This window comes from Ursus maritimus, unplaced genomic scaffold (assembly GCF_017311325.1).
Source record: "Ursus maritimus isolate PB19 unplaced genomic scaffold, ASM1731132v1 scaffold_14, whole genome shotgun sequence".
NCBI lineage: Eukaryota > Metazoa > Chordata > Mammalia > Carnivora > Ursidae > Ursus > Ursus maritimus.
In genome coordinates, this window is record NW_024423786.1 from 55,669,355 (window position 1) to 55,693,840 (window position 24,486).

General features: G+C 47.0%; 1 protein-coding gene across 6 annotated transcripts in view; it reads right to left on the reverse strand.

Moving 5' to 3' along the window:
- Positions 1-10,290: 10,290 nt before the first annotated feature.
- Positions 10,291-24,486, reverse strand: part of LOC103681662 (zinc finger protein 77-like) — a 74,062-nt gene continuing 59,866 nt past the window's right edge. For 4 of the 6 annotated variants that reach the window (XM_040629653.1, XM_040629650.1, XM_040629652.1 and 1 more), the window contains exons 2-4: positions 20,206-20,332; positions 12,873-13,053; positions 10,291-12,457 (exon numbers count right to left, since the gene is read on the reverse strand). In XM_040629653.1, coding sequence (XP_040485587.1) covers positions 11,080-12,457; positions 12,873-13,053; positions 20,206-20,239 — 1,593 coding nt within the window. In that variant the 5' untranslated portion in view covers positions 20,240-20,332 and the 3' untranslated portion in view covers positions 10,291-11,079. Of the gene's footprint in view, positions 12,458-12,872; positions 13,054-20,205; positions 21,150-24,486 lie in introns of those variants that run through there. The other 2 variants (XM_008711238.2, XM_008711237.2) reach the window with 2 other exon arrangements.

Below are 24,486 nucleotides of genomic sequence, written 5' to 3' on the forward strand. Positions count from 1 at the left end.
GTTTAGAATTTAGAACTGGTTTAGAAAAAACAAACTTTTTTTCCACATCAGCTGCCGGTTTACATTCCGATCAGCCCTGCACAAGTGTTCCAGCTTCTGGACGTCCTCACTGACGCTTGTTTTCTGGATTCTGGATTCTAGCCATCCTAGTGGGTGGGAAGTGGTCTCCCACCGGTTAGTGACGTTGAGAATCTTTGCATGTGTTTATTATAGCCATTTCTGTGTCATCTTAAAAGTAGTATCTATTCAAAGTGTGGCTCAGTGCTTAACTGGGTCGTTTGAGTTTTTGTTATTCAGATAGGAGTTCTTTATGTATTCTGGATAATAAAATCTTATCACATGTGATTTAAAAATATATTCTCTCATTTTCTGAGTGTCTTTTCACTCGTATTTTTTTTTAAAGATTTATTACTTTTATGAGGGGGTGGGAGGGGCAGAGGGAGAGAAAAAAATCTCAGGCCGACTGCCCACTGAGTGCGGCCCGTCTCACGGCTTGATCATATGTCCCAGAATTCCTGTCTGATCATTCGAGGTGATAATTCACCAGCAGTGTAACTAGCATGAGTACTGAGAGTACACATGAAGATGCCCTAATCTAGGGCTGGGGTCACCATACAGATGGACTGATGCATAGGGGCTTCTTTGGCAACAGACTGAAGCCCATTGTTCTAAAGAGTAACCTGTCCATCAGGCATGAATTCAAACCAAATACCATCTGTTTCCCTTCTGTTTTCTTAGCAGTCCCGTCTTCCAATTCTATCTCCAGATCTCCCCCATCCTGGATCAGATTCTGTAATCACAAGTCCACAGCTCTGGGTTTTCTACCCAGCCCCACTGTGTCCACCAGGCCACTGCTTTAGGCTGTCATGCTTGTGGATTTTCGCTGGGAACTCAACTGCCTCAATGTGAACACTTTGCCAAAAACAAAAGGCAACCCTAGCTTAACATTCGCCCAACCTCCAGGATCCTGTATGTCTCCTCTAACATATAAAAATTCCTTAGGAAACTTCCTCTCTACCCACCAAGATCTATGTTAGCAATCATCCTCCAGGGTATGGCCCACTGATACACACCTGAGGGTCTCCTGACTAAGGTGTTATTAGACACTAATAAATGACCTTTTCCTAACCACAGCTAGACCCTCAAGGTCCTGGAAACCTTGGTAGCAAACTCCTTAGACACTTATGCTACCCCTAAGCCCCTCCCAACTTAAAAGTATATAGTCAATCACTCCTCAAAACCCTATTGGAGCTCTTTCTGCCCACAGCTCCTATCACCATGCTTAATAAAACCACACTTTTTGCACCGAAGACATCTCAAGAATTCTTTCGTGGGGCACCTGGGTGGCTCAGTCAGTTAAGTGTCTGCCTTCAGCTTGGGTCATGATCCCAGAGTTCTAGGATCAAGCCCCACGTCGGGCTCCCTGCTCATGGGAAGCCTGCTTCTCCCTCTCCTCCCTGTTCATGCTCTCTCTCTCAAATAAATAAAATCTTTTTAAAAAAAATTCTTTCTTGACCATTAGCTTCCAGATCCCAACATTTCACATCATTTTGGCACCGAAATATGGAGCTTGAGTCTTCCCACCTAGACTCCAAGTCCCGGTGCAAACTTGGTAATTTCTCTACTCTTCCTTTACGTCCATGTCATCAAATTTTCAAGGAGTATGGTCCTTTGGGAAAACATTCATGTCTACTGCCCTGGCTGCAATCCTTTAGCCCATGGCTACTGTTTGGGGAGGGGAAAACCTGCCTCTTGGCTGGAAGTTAGTACCATGGCTGGAATGGTAATAAGACCTAGAAACTTGATGCCCTCTCTTTACTCCTGTCATTATACAAAGTTATCTTGGGCACGGGACAGCCCCCTAACTCACCAGGACAGTTGCCGATCTTAAGACTCCCGTGTAAGGTTTTATCCTCGTTGGTCTAACGTGATCCCCTTCACATCCCTGTTCTAGCTACTTCTGGCCACAACGCCTTCGCCCAGAGCTGGCCAAAACCAACAACCGATTGAATTAAAACTCAACCAGGGAAGTTTCCTAGGAAAGGTGGCCGTAAGAGACTACCTGTGTTGGAAGGTTGCTTAGACCATGATGGATTTGTGTCTTTTCTGTGTCTTAAATTTCTAATTTCCCCTTGTGAAACTTCTCTAGTGTTTTCCATGGGTTACAAATGGCAGGTTCTTCATGGCACAGCACAGTATTACGGTCCATTCACCGGCATCCATTTGTAGCCTAGGATGGGATGGGGAAGTGGGGGGACACGAGCATCCCTCTTACAGGGCCTTCACAGCAGGGCGGTGATCAGAGTGATTTAAGGGAGGCCTCGGGTCACTCTGACACCAGGAACTTCTCACATATCCTGCGTGGCACCCCACCCCAAGAGCTGTGTGAGGGAAGGCGGTTTTGGTAATGGACCTCTGTACTTTTCTAGGAAAATGGGATCATCTTTTTCGGTTCTCAAGATTTCTCCCTGGAAACGATTCAGATTGCAAAATTTAGGAGAAGACTGATCTCCTGTAACACTACACGGCCTCAGTATGATCTATCAGTTGGATCTCTTCTGCAAGGAACAGGGCAATCAGATAGAGGTACCCAATGTCCAGGCCCTCTAGCTCTGAATCAGGACCTGGGCCTAAGGGCCTCTTGTGGAATGCGTTTGATTACTACCCAAGTTAATAAACTCCCTCCTGACATATTGGACAATGATGACCTAAATAGGCCAGGTTGCTGGAGGCACCACAAGCCATCCCGAAGGAGAGGCATGCCGACCCTCTCTCTGTTCCACCTCCTAATAGATGTGGGGCCTTCTCCCTCATTCATTTCCCAGGTTAATGGCTACAATTGGAGCCAACTGTGGTTAGTTAACCTCAGGGCAATGACTTTGGGGAATATTCCCAACTAGCTACTGAAACTCCCTTCATTTCAAGGAAGTTCCCAGTCTTCTCCAGTCCAACATGGACTACATATTTCCACATTGGTGGAAAAACATGGTGTCTGGTCATCTGTCTGAGCTGATGAGGCTGAGAACCAGCAACCCTCATTCTCTGCCCTCTAGCAGCACGTCACCTCTTCTGCCTCCCCCTCCTCGTCTATACACCAGCTTGGGTATGGACTGCATAACTGGTTCCCATACCATGCTCAGTGCCTCCAGCACCATCGGCTCCTACTTCTATCCTTGCTATCCAGGAGCGAAGAGCAGCCCCTTGGACTTAACACCGCCCACTTCATATTTCCCCACAGGTGCCCCAGGTAAAAACATTGACAGTGGGGAACACAGTGATTTTTAAGTGGACCCAGGTGGAACATAATTGGGTATTGCAACTAAATTAACGTTGGTTTAATCTAGACAGATAATGTCTTTACAGTTATCAACATTAAATATGAAACTTATATTCTACCAAGATTTACTGAAGGTCAAATAAGCTTGTGATTTCTGTTGCCATTTATAAGCCAAAAGATGACTCAGGGCCACCTGGGTGGCTCAGTTGCTTGAGTGACTGACTCTTGATTTGGGCTCAGACTATGATCTCAGGGTCCAGCATCAGGCTCCTTGCTCAGCGCAGTCTGATTTTCTCCCTCTCCCTCTCCCTATGCCCCTCCCTGTGCATTCTTTTCTCTCAAATAAATACATCTTAAAAAAAAATACTTAAAATGATGGTTCACATTGTTTGACTCCCAAGTTTTCATTGGTAATTGTTAAAATAGCTTTCAAAGTCCTTGATAACCTGACACTTTAAATTTTGCTTGGATGCTAAGTTGGATTGAATTTATTGGACATCTAAGTCTTTTCCAAATGAGATAAAATCCTAACGCACTGATTACTGTAGATAGGTTTGTGCTTTTGGCTTTTTGCAGAAATGGAGGATATTTGGGTCTGCTGGAAAATGTGCGTAGTGCTTAACAGTATTCATAAATTTGCCATCTAAAGACCTCTAGCGTTAACAGGTCACAATTGGTTACTACTTTGTTTTCTTCCAAGGTGGTTTCTAACAGTTAACATTCTGCTAAATGTAACGAAGACCGATAGAAATTGGGGAAGCAGCTGTGTATGTAGAAAAGTAGGAGATACGTACGGAAGATATAAAGAATAGAGTTTGTTTTTGTTCTTGATTTTTTGAAGGAAAAAGAAAGTAGTTCTGCCCTCAAGTGAGACTGGTTATTTGGAAAGAAATGACTTTGAACAATATCTGGATGCAGAGGAACGTTGTAGAAAGTTTGTGAAGGGAAATCTTTGAAAAGGAATTTTATGTGTGGTGAAGATGATCAAAGATTGAACGAATGGGCGATGATGTAAGATTGAAATTCTGCCTTCTGTTAAAAAGACAAACTCTTCTTGGATTATTGGTCTGTTCTTGATAAGAAAATGTAAATGAAGTTGTTTACTCTTTTGTCTGCCCAGAAAAAAACAGTTTCCATATTTTGTCTTCATCAGGTCTTTGATGGAAACTAATCCTATTAGGCATGTGCTTTAAAACTCCCTAAGGTTTTAACAAACGTCTCCAACATGTAAACTATAAAGTCTTTTTGAATACTTGGGCTTGTTATTTGGTATGTTACATTCTGGTATAAGGACATGGACATCATCTGGTATTCTGACTACTGAAATGCTGTGTCACAGAAATAACTGAATTTCCTCGTCAACTGCATCATAATGAACTCTCAGGCCATTAATAATGTCCATTTCCGAGTTTTTGTCATTTATAATTGTTCCCATGCTCTTCCAAAGTCTGTTTCATCATCAAAGAGATTCATAAAAAGGGCTTTTGGCAAAGACAGGTATTTGATATCTTTCAGATCCTAAAACTGAAATGGGTAAGAATTCTGGGAATTCGAAAGCTGTGTTCAAACTGAGGGAGAATTAGAAACACAGAACGAAATGAACTGAAGAAAACAACCGGTTAAGTTTTGTGACTCTTGTCTGAAACATTCCTGGTTCTCTACTGTTTGCTCTTCCAGACTTAAGGAAACTTTCTCTTAAGGTATCTATCACTCTCAGAAATATGATAAAGTGTTCATTTCTGAATGAAATGAAGCGTTTAACTTTTCTACCTGAACCCCCTGAAATTCAAAAAGTCTCAGTAAGTATTCTTTCTTCCATGGCAATGAGTCATTTGCATACGTTCAATAAGAATCAGTTCTTCCTGTAACAGGACACCATCGGGAACATTGGTTATCTTCCCAAGCCTTTGACTGGAATGTCATATTTGACAGAGACGTGCGTAGACTCACATATGACCAGACAGCTTTAAGGAACTGAGGTTGACTTTATAAAACGTGGAGCCATACAGCCTCTTGGGAATGTTGGCCCGACACCCTGCTTACAGAATTCCCAGGAGCCTCCCCAGGTGAGTAAAGAATGTCACCTCCTGGCAGGTGCAGGAACCTCAGAAATGTTCTGGGGACCCTGAGAAGAGGAATTCACACAAATCTACAGGTATTACAGGCATGTCTGATGGCAGATACGTGGCTTGGCTTCTGTCCTAGAGAGGATACTAAAAGTTCAATCTAGATTCCATATAAAAAGTTCCAGTGAAGCAATTTTAAAAGATTTATATGGCCAATCACCATTCTTACTGAACTTATGTAAATAATCAGGCCAAATTTGTTAAAACTGGACTTGTATTGCAAATGAGTTAGTCTTGATTTGGCCAATAATCACCCAGGAAATGCGGCTGATTTTAGAGAGTAAAGAAAAATCGTGTTTCAGTAACACACCTTTACAGATGTTAAATTCTACTTCTGATTGTCTCCGAATGTTTGTTGTTTGCCTAAGCTAGTCAACTTGAGGTGAAGTTAAGAAAAATATCCACAACAGCTCATGAACAGACAATCTTCTTGTTATTCTGGGAGGATCGTAACAGTACCCGAGGGACATATGACTGTCTGAACAGCTGGAAAGTGGAACGAACCCCCCAACAATTGTATGACTCAAGGAATCCTTGACCAATTCTGTGGCTGGAAGGGCAAAATCACTCCTTAAGCCAGAGTGTACTCCACTCCACGTGGCTAGCTACAGTCTGATGGAGCTAATGGGTGGCCTCATTATACTTATGATTGGATTGGATGATGCACTTGGGGATGCCCCATGTCTGCAACAAGTCTTCTCCCACTTCCCAGTGATTCCTCGTAATTAGGATATTGGTTAGGCTAGACCTCAAACAAAGAGGGCTTCTCGATGGTTTTACCCCTTAGCCGTATTTGTCCCAGGCATTGCCTCTAGTGATATAAAACTGCAAGTAGAGGCTTCAGCCAAGCATACAGCAGCCACCTGAACCAAACCCAGGTATACACTTGATGGAATATATCAAATCCGGGATGAAGAGTTATGGCTTAGCACCACAATGGGAAAGTTAAGCCAGAAGGCAATTGTAGGCTGGGGAAAAAAGAAACCATAGTTACAACATGTGAACAAACGGCACACAGCAGTTACGATGGCTATCATCAGAAGTATGTTCACAAATTATTGTTCTCCAGGCCACTGATGGGTTTGCTACTGACTGGACAAGCAGGCCCAGAATTACATGGCTGGCTCCCAAGAGGGCCCAATGGCTGTGCGGCTCTAACCTGTGGTATCTTGATATCCACTGATATACACCTGAAGGGTCTCAGGACTAACGTTTTACTAGACAGTAATAAATGACCTTTTCTAATAACAGCTGGCCCAAAGTCCTTGAAACTTTGATACCAAATTCCCTAGAGACTTATGCTATCTCTAAGTGCCTCTCAACTTGAAAATACGTAAGCAGCCACTCCTCACAACTCCAGAGCAGCTCTTTCTGCCCGGGTCGTGTCCCTGTGCTTTGATAAAACTACCCTCTTTGCACCAAAGACAATTCCAAATTCGTTCTTGACCACGAGCCTCCAGGCCGCATTTCATTCCTACCTGCAATTGTGCTGGCCTTTGGACCAACTCCTTTTGTTTCTGTATAGAGTGGTTTTTAAGAATTGCTCTTTTTGTTCTAAAGACAAAGCTTAGAAATGGGATCTCAGACATTGAAATGCTTTGAGGGCTTCCCCCCGCCCCCGAACCCGGTCCCCATTCTGCGGTGCCCTCTGTAGTTGTTTAAAAGCTAGGTCTCTCCTGGGGCGCCTGGGTGGCACCGCGGTTAAGCGTCTGCCTTCAGCTCAGGGCGTGATCCCGGCGTTCTGGGATCGAGCCCCACATCAGGCTCCTCTGCTGGGAGCCTGCTTCTTCCTCTCCCACTCCCCCTGCTTGTGTTCCCTCTCTCGCTGGCTGTCTCTGTCAAATAAATAAATAAATAAAATCTTTAAAAAAAAAAAAAAAAGGCTGGGTCTCTCCTCACATATTTCTAACTACATGGACTAACTTGACCAGGACTTAGCGTCAATGGTCCTTATGGGGAATTTTTGGTCTCCCCAAACTGAATCTTATCAAAACTAAATTGGACAGCCATGGCTCTACAATTGTCAAACTCAGATAGGATGCTTATTTCAATGGGTATTTTGAAGCTTCCAAACACTATCAGGATCTGATGCTGCTTCTCTGGAAATACTACTTCTAAATTAAGAGGCAAACCACTGAAAGGTGTCAAAGTGACTTCTGATCCTCTGTCTCCCTTCCCCATCTTCTTTGTCTCCAACAGGTGGCAGCCACCTGGTGTGCAGACCAGGCCTCCAGGGCCTTCTTCCTCTCCTCCCTCTGCCCCATCCCCACCTCCTGTGTACCCCTGCCCTCCTTCTTGAAGGTTCCTTTTCCTGATTCTCTCCCGAATCCTTCCACAGGCTGACTTGGGGATCCAAATAAACCTCAATTTCCTGCCTTCTCCTAAAAAGACTAAACTGTGAGTCAGAGTTCGCATTATCCAACGTGACTGAGGGTCCCCACAGGTGTGCCGAAGAATCTGGTAGTTATTCAAGCTTATCAGTCTGGTTTCTCAGATATTTAACAATTAGCTCACATGCTTCTTGGTGAGGGCCAGGCCAAACACTGGATGAATCTGGCCTGATAGGAACATCTTAAGTATTAGGGGAGCAGCACGTTTATGCAGGATTGCCGTAAACTCCCTGGAAATACTACTGAGCAATTATACTATCTTCCTTTCAGCCTGCTGAGTGGAACAGAATTCAAATTTTTGCACTCAAAAACCTGATGGGCATTTTCATGATAACGCTGACTCCAAACTGCCTTTAAAGAAATTCTCCATTTTCAGTTACAGCATATGAAACAAAGTTTTACAAACCTGCACTTTCTGCTATTATTACAAAGAGCCAGGATATCGAAGAAAGCTTGTTGCAAACACAAGCGCTCTAGGCCCCTGCATCCCCTCGGCCGCACGTTCCAACATTCTCCTCCTTCCCAGAGACAGGGCTCTGAGGAACTATAGGGGCTCGTCCCAGTCCTCCCTCTTTTTTAGTATATGTGCTGCCGAAGCGAGCACCCCAGTCCTCCCTCTCAATCAGCCTGTGGAACCACCTCCACACTGGGAACGCGTCTCCGTCCTTGTTGACGGAACTACACTCCTGGTGGCCAACTCCCTGATGGGAAGCAGCCCCTGCCTACAAGGACCAGAACAGCTCCAACGGCGGGGGCCTCTTCAAAGTCTCCACAGCTTCCTGTCTCTCAGCCTATGCCCTTTGTCTAGGCCCTTGGAGAGATACCTTCTCCTTAGTTACTTCTCCTCTATTCATGTGTGCACCTGACGTTTCTTAGGAAAGTAACATGGCAGAATCTGGTTCCCCCCAAACGGGCAAAGAATTGCAGAATTTGGCAGCAGTAACCAAAACAGCCAACCAGGAGAAGGAAACGACCCCACGGCCTCTTTTCCATGCTGTCTCTGACGGCACCACAGCAGAGACCGGGGACACCGCTCACTTACTCCCACTGGGTCAGCGACCTTGTTCTTCACGGGCAGCACGTCCAGCTGGTATCGGCAGAATCCACAGCGTACCTCCCATCAAGATAAAACCGTAGTTTTCAAAACCTCTTGGCAGAATGAGACAATACTCCATACATAAAGAAGCCCTCAGGGCATCAAAGCCATGAGAGAAGATTAAAAGCCTCAGCATCTCATGATCCCCTGCACTATGCCCTGTAACACCCCCGTTTTCCTGGTGAGAAAGCCCAACGGCTGACAACGGAAGTCTGTCCAGGACCGCGCAGCAATAAGCAACATTTCCATCCCTCCGCACTCTGTTGTTCCAAACCCCACAGGCTACTGACATCCGCTGCCACTAGCGCCAACTTTCCACTGTAATTCATCCACGGAGTGCTCTGTTAGTATTCCAGCTGGTAAGTGTAGCCAGTTCTTCCTTTCACTTGGATAATACCCATGGACAGTCATGCCCCAGGGACCCACAGAGTCTTCTGTACTTGTGACAAACCCCTATGGCAGCTCTGGGTGGCAGAGTTTTCTGCATCTCTACTTTTTCAAACTATGGAGATAATTTCATTCTCGGCCTCCCTTCAATGGGAGGCGTCATCTACTTATTAAAACTTTTGGCCTTAAAGGGACATAAAGTCTCAAAAAATTAGAGTTTGCGTGGACTCAAGATAAATACTTAGGGCATCTGATCTTGGAATGAGACCATACTGGGATCCAGACAAAACCCCTCATGACTTTTTAATGCTGACGCGTCATGTTTTGAGTCCCTGTGGCATTTTACATCATTCTTCTAAGGAAGAAAGATTTTTCATAGTTTACTGGTGGGTATTTTTAAAAGGATAAAACTGATAAATATTATCTTGGGTGTGCCACTGCAAATTCTTTTTCTTTAAGATTTTATGACTATTTATTTTACATTAGCTCTAAACAGAATGTGGGGATCAAACCCCCAAGACCAAGACCAAGAGTTGCACAACCCACTGACTGAGTCATCAAGCACCTGCAAACTCTTTTGAAGGTACTGAGACACCAACACTTTTCTGTTTGACGTCCAACCCAATAGGATGAGTTACACACCCTACTTTTGCCAAGGGTAAAACCACAAACATTTGGTCCAATTGGTATGCCTTTGGGGTACCTCGGGACTATGCAATATTATGGAAACCATGAAATGTAGTTACATCCAATGTGGATAAAACTGAAAAGGCTCCTATGTCCAAAATTTACCATATACTGTATTTTGGCAGGAGTTCCGTCTCCTATTAATGGCACTGTGCACACCAGACTTGACCTTCGGGGGCCAGCAGAAAGGACCTCATGGATATTTCCACCACGATCACTGATCACGAAAAAAATAAGCAATCTTGAGTCATGGTCAAAAGGCACGTTCTTCCAAGTCACATTTAGAACAAAACCAACCACAGACACCAAAAAATGACTCTCAAAAGATAAACCAACATCAGAAATTTAACAACTATTCATCCAATAAAAAGATAAGACTTACGTGAAAACGTGTGTTTCAATATGAAGACTGAAATGTGGAGGGGATACAGAGTCAGGAAATTCCAGTATTCACGACAGACAACAGACCCCTCCCACAGACACATTCTTATCGACCTGAGTCCAAGAGACATTGTAACGGAAAAGAGGTATGTTTTACGTAACCACGTGATTACTTCAAGTCTGAGATGACAAAGTGTATGCTGTACAGATGTAGAGGACAAAGGAGGGCACTTACCACCATTAGTGTTCATAACGGTGACATGAACTGGGAATTAGGACACTTCCCGCCTCTATTAAGGAAGAGGCACTTGCAAAAACAAAACCAAGTTTGTAACAATGAAACAATTTCTGCCCATTGACATTTTCATGAACAAAATACATAAAGCTGATACTGGAATATTTACCAAAATTGTGTCCATTCAGGTTTGTCTCCAGGTACTGGCTTGTATTTTAAAAACGATTTTAGGGAGTATTAAGTGCTTTCCCACATTGTGTCTGTGCTCGCAGATGGATGAGACACCTGAAGGCATTTCCACGATTCTTAAGCTCACAGGGTTTCACATCACGGTGCTTTCACACACGTCCTCAAAGAAAGAGGGACAACTGAACGCTTTCCCACAGTGTGGAGATTCACACGGTTCTGCCCCGTGTCATCACACGTACCTGCAGGCATAAGGGACACTGGAAGGTCTTACCAGAGCCTTAGGTTCAAGGGATACTGTCCACTGCGATTTCTCACGTGTTCTTGAAGGGAGCGGCGACTAGTGAAGGTCTCTCCCCGGCGTGTTTCTTCATATGCACTCGAAGGGATGAGGAAAACTTGTACGCTCTCCCACACTCCTTACATTCATAGGGTTGACTTGTGATGTGCGTTTTCAAATGATCTTGAAAACACTGAGAACGACTGAAAGCTTTCCCACACTCCATACACTTAAAAGGTCTCTCGCCAGTGTGTGTCCGCATGTGTTCTTCCAGGTGTGATGGACTGCTGAAGGCTTTGCCACAGTGCTGACATTCATACGGTCTCCTTCTAGCGTGTGTCTTCATATGTACTCGCAAGGATGCAGTACAGGTAAAGGCTTTCCCACACTGCTGACACTCACAGGGTCTTTCTCCACCATGCGTCCTCATATGGGCTTGTAGGTTTCCAGTAGAGGTGAAGGCTTTCCCACACTGCTGACATTTACACCGTCGTTCTGCACTGTGTGTCCTCACATGTGCTCGCAGGTTTGCAGAAGACTTAAAGGACTTCCCACACTGCTGACATTTAAAGGGTCTTTCCCCAGTGTGTGTCCTCATATGGTCTTGTAGGCCTCTCTGAAACCTGAAGGCTCTGCCACACTCCTTACATTCATAGGGCTTCAGGACATTGTGTGTGGCCATGTGACGTTCAAAAGGTCGATGCTTTCTGAAAGTTTCACCACACTCCTTACATTCCAAGTGTCCACCCTGTGTGTGCCTTCTCACAGTATGTATTGCAAGGGTGTATTGACGAATGAAGGCTTTCCCACAGTGCTGACATTTATAGGGTCTCTCCCCATTGTGTGTCCTCACATGTCTTTGCAGGCTTGAAGTAGACCCAAAGACTTTCCCACACTCCCTACATTTATATGGTCTCTCCCCACTGTGAGTTCTCACATGACGTGTAAGATTGGAATTATAGGGAAAGGCTTTCCCACACACGTCACACTCATGGACACTCTGTCCACAGTGACCCCGCACATGACCCTGAAAGGATGAGGTGCGACTGAAAGCTTTCCCACATTTCCTGCACTCTAAAGGTTTTTTACTACCGAAACTCTTCAAGTCTGTCTTTGACGCTCTCCCAGTGTCCTGGTGTTCGTAGGGTTTTCCGACAAGGTCTATGTCAACATGAGGGCTGTGGCTCGAGACACAGCTGCAGGCCGGCCCACATTCCGCACAGGGACTAGGTTTGTGACACCACTGCTGAGATGTTCCTGGATTCTCAGGGAAAGAACCATCTCTGAAGGCTTCCCAGGATTTCTCTCCAGCAGGACAATCCTCAAGCACAGTAAGACCTGTAGTCTGGTTTACGGTTTCTCTGCACTGATTACCTTCATTGCTCTCCCACACATGCTCCGCCCAATGACTTCTGGTCAAAACAGGAAGGCACACTGTTAGGGAATAATGATTATAACCCAACTCCTTACTAATGACCTACTGATACTTATTAGTCATTATTTGACTACATAATGGCCATTTCCAAAGAATGGGCATGTTTGTGGCACTGTCTCCACGGTAACAACGTGAAACAAGCTTAATGCACTGGCTGAGGACTCAAATATAGTCATAACACTCTGGGTTTCTCAGATATAGTTCTTCTCACCACTGTTTCCAACTGAATTAGTTTTCAGAGGATCAATATCTAGAATGTGCTCATTGAAAACTTCACCTTGTGAAAATTATCATTATACATTTACTGAGGCGTGCTTTCAGCTATCCTTTGATTTCAAGTTAGTCTCACAATCTGCCCAGACCCGTCCTTCTCCTGCGGGAGTGTCACTCACCTCAAATGCCCTTCCTGGGTCTGGGTCTGATCTCCGCTGCTATGAAATTTCCCATTTTCTCCAAAAACAGAACACGAATCATTTCTTGCAAATAGGCCTGTTTTCTCTTCACTGGGTAGCTCATTCTGCAAAACACTCCACTGAGGCCTTGGTGCGCTCCTTTTATCCTGACTGGGACAAACTGCAAAAATTGGTAGCGTAGTTTAATTTCTTGGGAACGATCTGATGTTTGAAGGTACAAAAATGGATCCTATGTTGACTTCTATTCATATACTGATCCCAAAGTGGAAATGAGGTTCATCAGGAAGAACAGATAAGCGACCAAAGAAAAATTCTGAGGATCCTAGTGATTTGGGACTTTGGCAGTAAGAGGAAAAGCGTATGAAGGGCAGCCCGTTTACTCAGAAATACGTCAAAAGCGATGGAGACTAATGTGGAGATCAGTATTATCAGAAAGGAAAGCAGAAAGGAACTGGGCAAGACACACACATCCGCACCCTACCTCTGTAAGAGGAATACAGAAAGGCTTGCCACATGGGTGAAGATGGATGAACGGTCCAACTTGGAAGCCAGGTAAATGACAAAATCACCCTTCTCGAACAAAACTGAGTCACGTTTCTAATGGACATGTGCAAATACATTCCCTTCTCCGGAACCTGGTCCAACCGAGGCTTGGTGGACTGTTCTGAAGGCACAGAGCCCCCTGTGAAGCCTGGCCTGCCTGGCCTACCTGCCCCTGGGAGGTCGGATGTGCGTGCGGCTGCTGCCCAGCCCCTGGAGAACAGTGCAGCATGAGGGAGGATTTGAAGGGTAACCAGCAATCTGGAGGATGGGCTCTTACTTTTTTCACATTGCTTTGGTATATTTGGAATCTCTACTGTTTCCATACGAATTTTTAAATCTGTTGCTCTAATCCTTTCAAAAATACTATTAGTATGTTGATGGGGATATCACTGAACATGTAGAGTGCTTTCTTTATTACATGTCTTATAGATTTCAGAGTACAGGTCTTTCACTTTCCTCGGTTACATTTATTTACTGTATTTTATAATTTTTGAAGAAATTGAACATAGGATTGTTTTCTTAATTTCTCTCTGCTGTTTTTTTATGAGTTATACAAAGGCAACAGATTTGGGTATATTAAATTTGTATCCTGCAACATTTCTAAATTCATGTTAGTTCTAGTAGTATTTGGTGAAGTCTTAAGGATTTTCTATGTTTACATTGATATCATTTGAAAATATGGACAATATTCTCTTCTTTTTTTTTTTTTTTTAAAGATTTTATTTATTTATTCGACAGAGATAGAGACAGCCAGCGAGAGAGGGAACCCAAGCAGGGGGAGTGGGAGAGGAAGAAGCAGGCTCACAGCAGAAGAGCCTGATGTGGGGCTCGATCCCATAACGCCGGGATCACGCCCTGAGCCGAAGGCAGATGCTTAACCGCTGTGCCACCCAGGCGCCCCGACAATATTCTCTTCTTTTTTTTTTTTTTTGATTTTTTTTTTTTTTAAAGATTTTATTTATTTATTTGACAGAGAGAGAGACAGCCAGCGAGAGAGGGAACCCAAGCAGGGGGAGTGGGAGAGGAAGAAGCAGGCTCACAGCAGAAGAGCCTGATGTGGGGCTCGATCCCAGAACGCCGGGATCACGCCCTGAGCCGAAGGCAGACGCTTAACCGCTGTGCCACCCAGGCGCCCCGACAATATTCTCTTCTTTTTTTTTTTTTTTGATTTTTTTTTTTTTTAAAGATTTTATTTATTTATTTGACAGAGAGAGAGACAGCCAGCGAGAGAGGGAACCCAAGCAGGGGGAGTGGGAGAGGAAGAAGCAGGCTCACAGCAGAAGAGCCTGATGTGGGGCTCGATCCCAGAACGCCGGGATCACGCCCTGAGCCGAAGGCAGACGCTTAACCGCTGTGCCACCCAGGCGCCCCGACAATATTCTCTTCTTTTTTTTTTTTTTTGATTTTTTTTTTTTTTAAAGATTTTATTTATTTATTTGACAGAGAGAGAGACAGCCAGCGAGAGAGGGAACCCAAGCAGGGGGAGTGGGAGAGGAAGAAGCAGGCTCACAGCAGAAGAGCCTGATGTGGGGCTCGATCCCAGAACGCCGGGATCACGCCCTGAGCCGAAGGCAGACGCTTAACCGCTGTGCCACCCAGGCGCCCCGACAATATTCTCTTCTTTTTTTTTTTTTTTGATTTTTTTTTTTTTTTAAGATTTTATTTATTTATTTGACAGAGAGAGAGACAGCCAACGAGAGAGGGAACACAAGCAGGGGGAGTGGGAGAGGAAGAAGCAGGCTCCCAGCAGAGGAGCCTGATGTGGGGCTCGATCCCAGAACGCCGGGATCACGCCCTGAGCCGAAGGCAGACGCTTAACCGCTGTGCCACCCAGGCGCCCCGACAATATTCTCTTCTTTTTTTTTTTTTTTGATTTTTTTTTTTTTTTAAGATTTTATTTATTTATCGGACACAGAGAGACACAGCGAGAGAGGGAACACCAGCAGGGGGAGCGGGAGAGGGAGAAGCAGGCTTCCCGCTGAGCAGAGAGCCCCATGCGAGACTCCATCCCAGATCAGGCCCTGAGCTGAAGGCAGATGCTTAACGTCTGAGCCACCCAGGCGCCCCTGATCTTTTTCTATTTTTTTAACCTCCATTTCTTTCTGTTCCACTCTTTATTATTTCCTTCCTTATAAATTTGGGCTTTCTTTGTTTTTCTTTTGCTAGTTACTCTAGGCATAAGGTTCAATTGTTTTGAGATTTTTCTTGTTTTCTGAGGCAGGCCTGTATCACTATACACTTCCCTTTTCCCACTGCTTGTGATGCACGGGCCAAAAATGTTCCACCATGCATTCATTTTTATTTGGCTCCAAGTATTTTGTGACTCCTCTTTGACTTCTTTGTTGACCCACTGGTTTTTAGTAGCAAGCTGCTTAGCCTCAGCATGTTTGAGCTTCTTCTTTTTCTTACTATTTACTTGTAATTTCATATTGCTGTGCACAGAAAACATGCCTCTGAAGATTACAGTCTTTGTAAACTTACTGAGACTTCCTTTGTGGTCTAATGTCTGAACTATCCTGGAGAATGCTCCACGTGCACTTGAAAAGAATGTGTATTCTGCCATTTGGGATGGAATGTTCATTATGTCCACCTGGTGTAATGTGTCATTGAAATCCCCTCTTTATTGATTTTCAGTAAATCTGAAATATGCAGGCACATTAGTGGAGCGTTAAATCCTCCTACAATTATTTACTACTGTCATTTTCTGCCTTTATTTCTCTTAATATTTGCTATATATACTCAGGCGTTCCCTGCTGGGTGCACAGATCTATCCCATCGTTACACTGCTCCTGTCTGACTGATGTGTTTGTCCACATGTCATGGCAGTCTCTGTCTCCAGCTACATTTTTTTTTTTTTTAAAGATTTTATTTATTTATTCGACAGAGACAGAGACAGCCAGTGAGAAAGGGAACACAAGCAGGGGGAGTGGGAGAGGAAGAAGCAGGCTCATAGCAGAAGAGCCTGATGTGGGGCTCAATCCCGTAACGCCGGGATCACGCCCTCAGCCGAAGGCAGACGCTTAACCGCTGTGCCACCCAGGCGCCCCTCCAGTTACATTCTTTGCTGCGACATCTACTGTAACTCATGTAAGATTTCAGTCTCTGCTTTTTTCCCCACTTCTGTTTGGATGGGAGATCTGTTTTAATCCACTTGACTTTCAGTCTGTTTTGTGTCTCCCTTTGAGGCAGAATATAGATGGGTTCTTTTTTTTTAATCATTCAGTCAATATATGTCTTTTGATTGGAGCATTTACTCCACCTACATTGAAAGTAATTATTGAGGAGCACGTTTTTCATGCTAGTCTGTTAAATGCTTTTTTTCTTAAGATTTACTTACTTGAGAGAGACAGAGCGAGCGAGAGAGCAGGAGCTGGATAAGGGGCATAGGGAGAAGGATAAGCAGATTCCCCTCTGAGCAGAGAGCCTGACGCAGGGCTGGATCCGAGGACCCTAAGATCATGACCTGAGCCAAAGGCAGATGCTTAACTGACTTAGCCACCCAGGTGCCCCCATAGCGGTTTTTTTCTTTGTTTTGTTTTTAAGTAATATGTAAGCCCAACACGGGGCTCAAACTCATGACCCTGAGATCAAGCGGCCCATGCTCTACTGACTAAGCCAGCCAGTCACCCCATATTTCACATCTGTTTCTCTGTATCCATGGATTAACCTCAAGATACTAAGGATTTTACTACCTTTGTGTTTTAACCTTCGTAACCGCTTTCTAAGTGGTTTATCCACTAACTTTATATTTCCTACTACCACCAAATTTATATCTCCTTTCATAATTTTCATGCTTTTAGTTACCACCTTTTCTTTTCCACTTAAAAGAGGTACTTCATGATTTCTTGTAAGGCTGATTTAATGGCAGGACACCTGGGTGGCACAGTGATTCGGGCACCGAACCCTTGATTTTGGTTCAAGTCATGATCTCAGGGTCTTGAGATCGAGCCCCACCTCGGGCTCCGTGCTTGGGGCAGAGTCCGCTTCGATTCTCCCCCCCCTCGCCGCTCCCGCCCATTGTGTGTGTGTGCACGCTCTCTCTCTCTCTCCTCATATAAGTAAGATTTTTTTTAAAAGATGGTGTCATGGTGATGAAGTGCTTTCGTTATTATTTGTCTGGAAACCTTTTTATCTCTTTCAATGAGCAATGAATTTCCTGAGTAGAATATCCTTGGTTGTAGGCTTTTTCCTTTTGGCACTCGGAATGTTTCATGCCACTCCCCACTGGCCTGCCCTTTTTCTCCTGAAAAATCAGCTGATAGCCTTATGGAATTTCCCTTGTAGTTTTTAAAGTTTGGTTTCTCTAGCTGCTTTAAGATAAACTCTTTATTTTTCACTTTTTCCCATTTTAGTATAAATGTTGGTGTGGATCCCCTTTCTCCTTCCAGTTTGGCCTGCTGTACTTCCCAGACCTGGATATCTGTTCCATGCCCGGATCTGAGATCTAAGGATCCTGGGATCCAGCCCAGCGTCAGGCTCTTTCTTCAAAGAAGTTTCTGCTCTTTTCTCTCCCTTCTCCTCCCTAGATCCCTATAATGCAATTATTATCATTGCTGTGGTCAAAGAGGTCCCTGAACTTATCCTCAGTTATTTCCTTCTCACCATTATCGTAATTTTGGTATTCAGCTTGGCTGCTTCCCACACCACCTCATCTTCCAGACTGAGGGTAGCTGTTTAGCGTCCTCTCGTCTGCTATGGATTCCCTCTACTGTATTTTTCATGTCAGTTATGGTATTTCCTAGCTGTGGTCGGTTCTTGTTTATGCTTTCTTTTTTTTTTTTTTTTAAGATTTTATTTATTTATTTGACAGAGAGAGAGACAGCCAGCGAGAGAGGGAACACAGGCAGGGGGAGTGGGAGAGGAAGAAGCAGGCTCCCAGCGGAGGAGCCTGATGTGGGGCTCGATCCCATAACACAGGGATCACGCCCTGAGCCGAAGGCAGACGCTTAACCGCTGTGCCACCCAGGCGCCCCTTGTTTATGCTTTCTATCTCCTTGTTGAAGTTCTCACTATGTTCATTCACTCTTCTTTCAAGTCTGGGGAGTATCTACATGACCGTTATTTTGAACTCTTTATCTGACAGATTACTTATGTTTATATGATTTAGCTCACTCTCAGTGCTTTTGTCCCGTTACTTTCTTTGCAACCGATTCCTCTGTCCACTCGCTGTGTTGGCATGTATTAGATAAGCCAGCTACATCTCAGGGTCTTCAGAGTAGGGGCCTTACATAGAAGACATCCTATGGTGCCCTACGCCACAATCACGCCCTGGTGCGGGCTGTGTGCGCCCTCCTGAGAGCCGGCTGCTATATGCACACTGGTGTGTGGGGCTTCATGCCCTGCATGGCTGGCTGGGAAGTCCTGCTGTAGCCGTGCTGGATGCACTGATGGATGGGGGTGATCCTCAATATGGCCGCCTGCAATGATGGATGGTGACTGCTGTGGGTGCAGTCGCGGGCAGGTTGCCCCCAGCTCGGCTAGCTGAGGGGCCAGGTGACGGAAACACCCGGCTGCAGCTAGTGCGGGCTCACTGGTCGGTGTGGTTAGCTCCTTCACTCCCTGGGACAGAAGTCATGCTGGAGAGGGGGTAATCACAACTGGGGTTGCGTGACAGGGGCAGTAGGACAGGAGCCCCAATAGGGAGACATTGGCCCCGAGTGAGGCTGCCACCAAGGGTGGCCGGATGGGACTGACTCTGGATGGGTACCTTCTAAGGCAGGTGGGTTAGAAGGGGTGGGTCGGTGGGAAATGCTGAGTGGGGGAAACCAGTATAAGCAATGTAGATAAAGCATGTCAGAACTGGCTCCCAGATGTATCCGGCTATCTCGGGTGAAGGAGGGCAAGATAAATGACACCTGCCAGCATGTCAGTTCCTAGAGAAAGCTCCCTGGGCCTCCACCGTGTGCCCTAAAATTAGGCAATAAATCTTCAAAACGCATCTTTGTGCTTGGCCTTGTGCAAACCGATAAGAGTGAGCTAACTCCTTAAGAATAAAGACTCTGTTTTCCATAGCCCTCCATCTTCCCTGTCGAGCCCTGCTGGTGTCTCAGCTCCCAAACTTAAGGCCCACTGCTTTTCAAAGGCAGGTGTTCTGGGCCCTGGTCTTTGCACTGCGGTCCCCAGGGCCAGGGGTGCCTGGTGTGGGGACTGGTTTCCCCGCTTCTCTGTACCTGTGATGCCCCACCCACTTCTGCCTCCGCACACGGGGGTTTGGCTTCCAACCACATCTCTGCTCCACCCAACCTCTTCCATGAGGACTTCTCGCTGTGACTAGCTGCCAAAGATCTGTTCCAGCAGTCTTCAGGTCGTTTTCAGAGTGAGTTGGAATACACGTAGTTCTTGCCTCAGAGTGTCCAGGGGAGCAGGTGAGCTCAGGGTGCTCCTACGCTGTCATCTCCCCTCCTCATTAAGTGAGGGGTTCATTGGAGCAACATTACCGAACCCAACATGGAGTAACCGCTGTGTAACTTTCATAGAAGTGAAAACCACTCAGCAGCGCTCCCTGCCCCAAACTGACACCGGAGACCACATTCACATTTACACAACTAGGGACTCTCCCACTTGGATCAAGACTAAGAGAGAGTCAATTTAACACATGAAACTTTGTCTTCACGGGAAAGGTCTGTGACCCCGCGTAGTTTCCATGAAGGCTTGGACCACGTCTGTCTCTTCGCCAACGTATCCCCATTCCTCGGCCCCAGTAAGATCGGACACTCGTAAGAAACATTCGTTCCCTAAAACTCTGGTGAAGGGGTGGAGCCATGCTTACCCAGGGAGGCCAGGTTCCTGCAGGTCTCCAGCATCACGTCTCTGTAGAGCCTCCTCTGACCACCATCCAGCAAAGCCCACTCCTCCGGGGTGAAGTCCACCGCCACGTCCGCAAAGACCACCGCCTCCTGAAACATCCCACAGATTCTACTCAGCAACGCTCCCTCCTCACCCACGTGTGTGGGAGGTGGGGGCGATAGGCAGGGAACTGCACTCCACTCCTAGGACCCGAGTCACACCCGTGTGGGAAGTGACAACACCTCCACTGCCATGCCCCCACTGACGGGAAGGGCTGGGAACCCGAAGCACGGGGTGATGGCGACGGCTGATACAGACTTACATACACCCCAATACAGGCTGTTCTTACTGAGACACAGCGGATCTGAGCACTCCGGTTCGGTAAAGAATGAAAAATCAGACAGCACATCTTTGAGTTGCCCAGAGATGATTATTGCCTTGTCAGCCCAAGAACTGGAACCAGAAGGTCAGGATGTTGTGGACGCCTGACTTGAGCGGCTCTCTCCTTGGGAGGCAACAGGGTCAAGGAGCCTGGTGTAGTCCCCTCTACCCCGGCAGAGGCAGACGTGACCCCTTCCCCGGATTAGGTGGACTGTGATCCGGTCGCCCCACATTTGGTCGCCTTCATGGGGGACACTTTGCTGTGACATCATATCCCCGGATTCTTCAGGAATTTCGTGGGAGTTTCCCTTGGGGGACCAACTCTAGTACTCCTTAGGCAACTGAGGACCACCAGCTGAGTTATTGCTCCGAGAAGATCCAAAGGCCCAGGGGGAGCCCTATGGACTGCCCTTGCCCAAAATGGTGAGGGATTTCCCCTCTTGCCCTTCAGAGGGATCCTTAACTCCCTCCTTTCTCTTTTTGGCCCTCCGGCTGGTGTATCCCTAGTACTCCTCAGTCAACTGAAGGTCTTGGCGAACAGATGGGACCATGCATGCCTGTGCACGCCCCGTCCTCTCCCCTCCCACTACATTGCCTGAGGCCCCCATTCCCAACATGTGGGAATGGCAGCTCCTGCGAAGTGAATCCGCACATGTTATGTACTCTGTGAGACCCTTTCCGGATGCTTGCTGACTCTCAGCTGCCTTGCTTCTTTGAGACCAACCCACTGATTTCTTCGTTCCCTTATATTCAGCTGCCATCTTGACCTATAGGCAAACACGTTCCTACCTGTCTGAACGGCGAGTCCTCTCCTCTGTATCTGACCCGGTTTGGCCACCCGGTGTCTGGCTCTCCCTACTGCAGCAGACAACCCAGCAGGGATTACTACCGCCATGTGCTGCAACCCTTCCTTGGTGGGACACCCTCTGGGAATCAGCAGCAGGTCTTTCCCATTATAGGAAATAAAATGGCTGGTTCAGCAAGCAAAACTGTAGTCGTAAGCCTTATGAACAGAATAAAAACCAAAAACCCACGATCACCTGGACAGGCACAGAAGAGGCATCTGACTAAACCCAGACCCTGTCATAAGGAAAGTACTCAACCAACTAGGCACAAAGGGGAACCTCCTGGTCCTGATAAGGGGCAGCTAGGAAAGCCCACAGCTAACAACAGAGCAGACACGTCTCCACAGAAGATATGCGAGCAGCCAACAGTTCAGGAAAAGATGCTAGACTTAGTCCCCAGGGAAATGGACGTCCAACTACAAGCAGATACCCCTTCAAACCCAGTAGAATGGCTATAAAGTCACACAAGTCAGTGCTGGTGAGGACGTGAGGAAGGGGGACTCTCAGGCAGCTATGCTGCTGGGGATGGAGAACCGCGCAGTCACCGGGGAAGGGTCGGAACGATGAACGTCGAGTTACGTGCAATACAGCAATGCACGCCGAGTATCAATCTACCCAGGACGAGTTTACTTCTTATTTAGTAATAATTTTTTATTATATTATGTTAGTCGCCATACAGTTCATCCTTAGTTTCCGATGTGGTGCTCCATGATTCATCGTTTGTGTATAACACCCAGTGCTCCATGCGATATGTGCCCTCCTTAATACCCACCACCGGCCCAGGCCATCCCCCACCCCCCAGACGAGTTTAGAGGAGCGCCGACACCAACACCAACTCGCACGTACCCTCGGCAGCATATTCCTAACAGCCAACAATGTAAACCACCCAGAAGACCATCAACACCCTGAAAATAAAGGAGACAGGACTAGAATGGAGTCAGGAGTGCACAGAGAAAGCACCCAAACCCTTCCCTTACGACCAGTGGCAGACTTAACAGGGAGAAAGGCACACCGCAAGTCCACACTACATTACATCCTACACAGGAGGGAGGAAGGTTATTTCCCTGTGTGGCAACAGCCCGGCCAATGAGAGAGAGCCACAGGCCGGCCCACGACAGACAGCCACAGGCCGGCCCACGACAGCCAGCCACAGGCCGGCCCACGACAGACAGCCAGCCACAGGCCGGCCCACGAGCGACAGCCACAGGCCAGCCCACGACAGCCAGCCAGCCACAGGCCGGCCCATGAGAGACAGCCAGCCAGCCACAGGCCGGCCCACCTCCCACTACATTGCCTGAGGCCCCCATTCCCAACATGTGGGAATGGCAGCTCCTCTAGTGAATCCGCACATGTTATGTACTCGTGAGACCCTTTCCGGATGCTTGCTGACTCTCGCTGCCCTTGCTTCTTTGAGACCAACCCACTGATTTCTTCGTTCCCTTATATTCAGCTGCCATCTTGACCTATAGGCAAACACGTTCCTACCTGTCTGAGCGGCGAGTCCTCTCCTCTGTATCTGACCGGTTTGGCCACCCGGTGTCTGGCTCTCCCTACTGCAGCAGACAACCCAGCAGGGATTACTACCGCCATGTGCTGCAACCCTTCCTTGGTGGGACACCCTCAAGAATCAGCAGCAGGTCTTTTTCCCATTATAGGAAATAAAATGGCTGGTTCAGCAAGCAAAACTGGTAAAGTAAGCCTTATGAACAAGAATAAAAACCAAAAACCCAGATCCACCTGGACAGGCACAGAAGAGGCATCTGACTAAACCCAGACCCTGTCATAGGAAAGTACTCAACCAACTAGGCACAAAGGGAACCTCCTGGTCCTGATAAGGGCAGCTAGGAAACCCACAGCTAACAACAGAGCAGACAACGTCTCCACAGAAGATATGCGAGCAGCCAACAGTTCAGGAAAAGATGCTAGACTTAGTCCCCAGGAAATGGGACGTCCAACTACAAGCAGATACCCCTTCAAACCCAGTAGAATGGCTATAAAGTCACACAAGTCAGTGCTGGTGAGGACGTGAGGAAGGGGGACTCTCAGGCAGCTATGCTGCTGGGGATGGAGAGACCGCGCGTCACCGGGAAGGGTCGAACGATGAGCGTCGAGTTACGTGCAATACAGCAATGCACGCCCGGTATCAATCTACCCAGGCGAGTTTACTTCTTATTTAGTAATAATTTTTTATTATATTATGTTAGTGAATACAGTTCATCCTTAGTTTCCGATGTGGTGCTCCATGATTCATCGCGTTGTGTATAACACCCAGTGCTCCATGCGATATGTGCCCTCCCTATAATACCCACCACCGGCCCAGGCCATCCCCCACCCCCAGGCGAGTTTAGAGGAGCGCCGACACCAGCACCAACTCGCAACGCTTACCTCGGCAGCATATTCCAACAGCCAACAATGTAAACCCCCAGAGAAGACCATCAACACCCTGAAAATAAAGGAGACAGGACTAGAATGGAGTCAGGAGTGCACAGAGAAAGCACCCAACCCTTCCCTTCGACCAGTGGCAGACTTAACAGGGGAGAAAGGCACACCGCAAGTCCACACTACATTACATCCTACACAGGAGGGAGGAAGGTTATTTCCCATGTGTGGCAGCAACCCGGCCAATGAGAGAGACCACAGGCCGGCCCGACAGGCAGCCACAGGCCGGCCACGACAGCCAGCCACAGGCCGGCCCACGACAGACAGCCAGCCACAGGCCGGCCCACGAGCGACAGCCACAGGCCAGCCCACGACAGCCAGCCAGCCACAGGCCGGCCCATGAGAGACAGCCAGCCAGCCACAGGCCGGCCCACGACAGACAGCAAGCCACAGGCCGGCCCAGGACAGACAGCCACAGGCCGGCCCACGACAGCCAGCCAGCCAGCCACAGGCCGGCCCATGAGAGACAGCCAGCCAGCCACAGGCCGGCCCATGAGAGACAGCCACAAGCCAGCCGAGTGACAGCCACCGGCCGGCCAACGAGTGACAGCCACCGGCCGGCCAATGAGACAGCCAAAGGCCGGCCAATGTGAGACAGG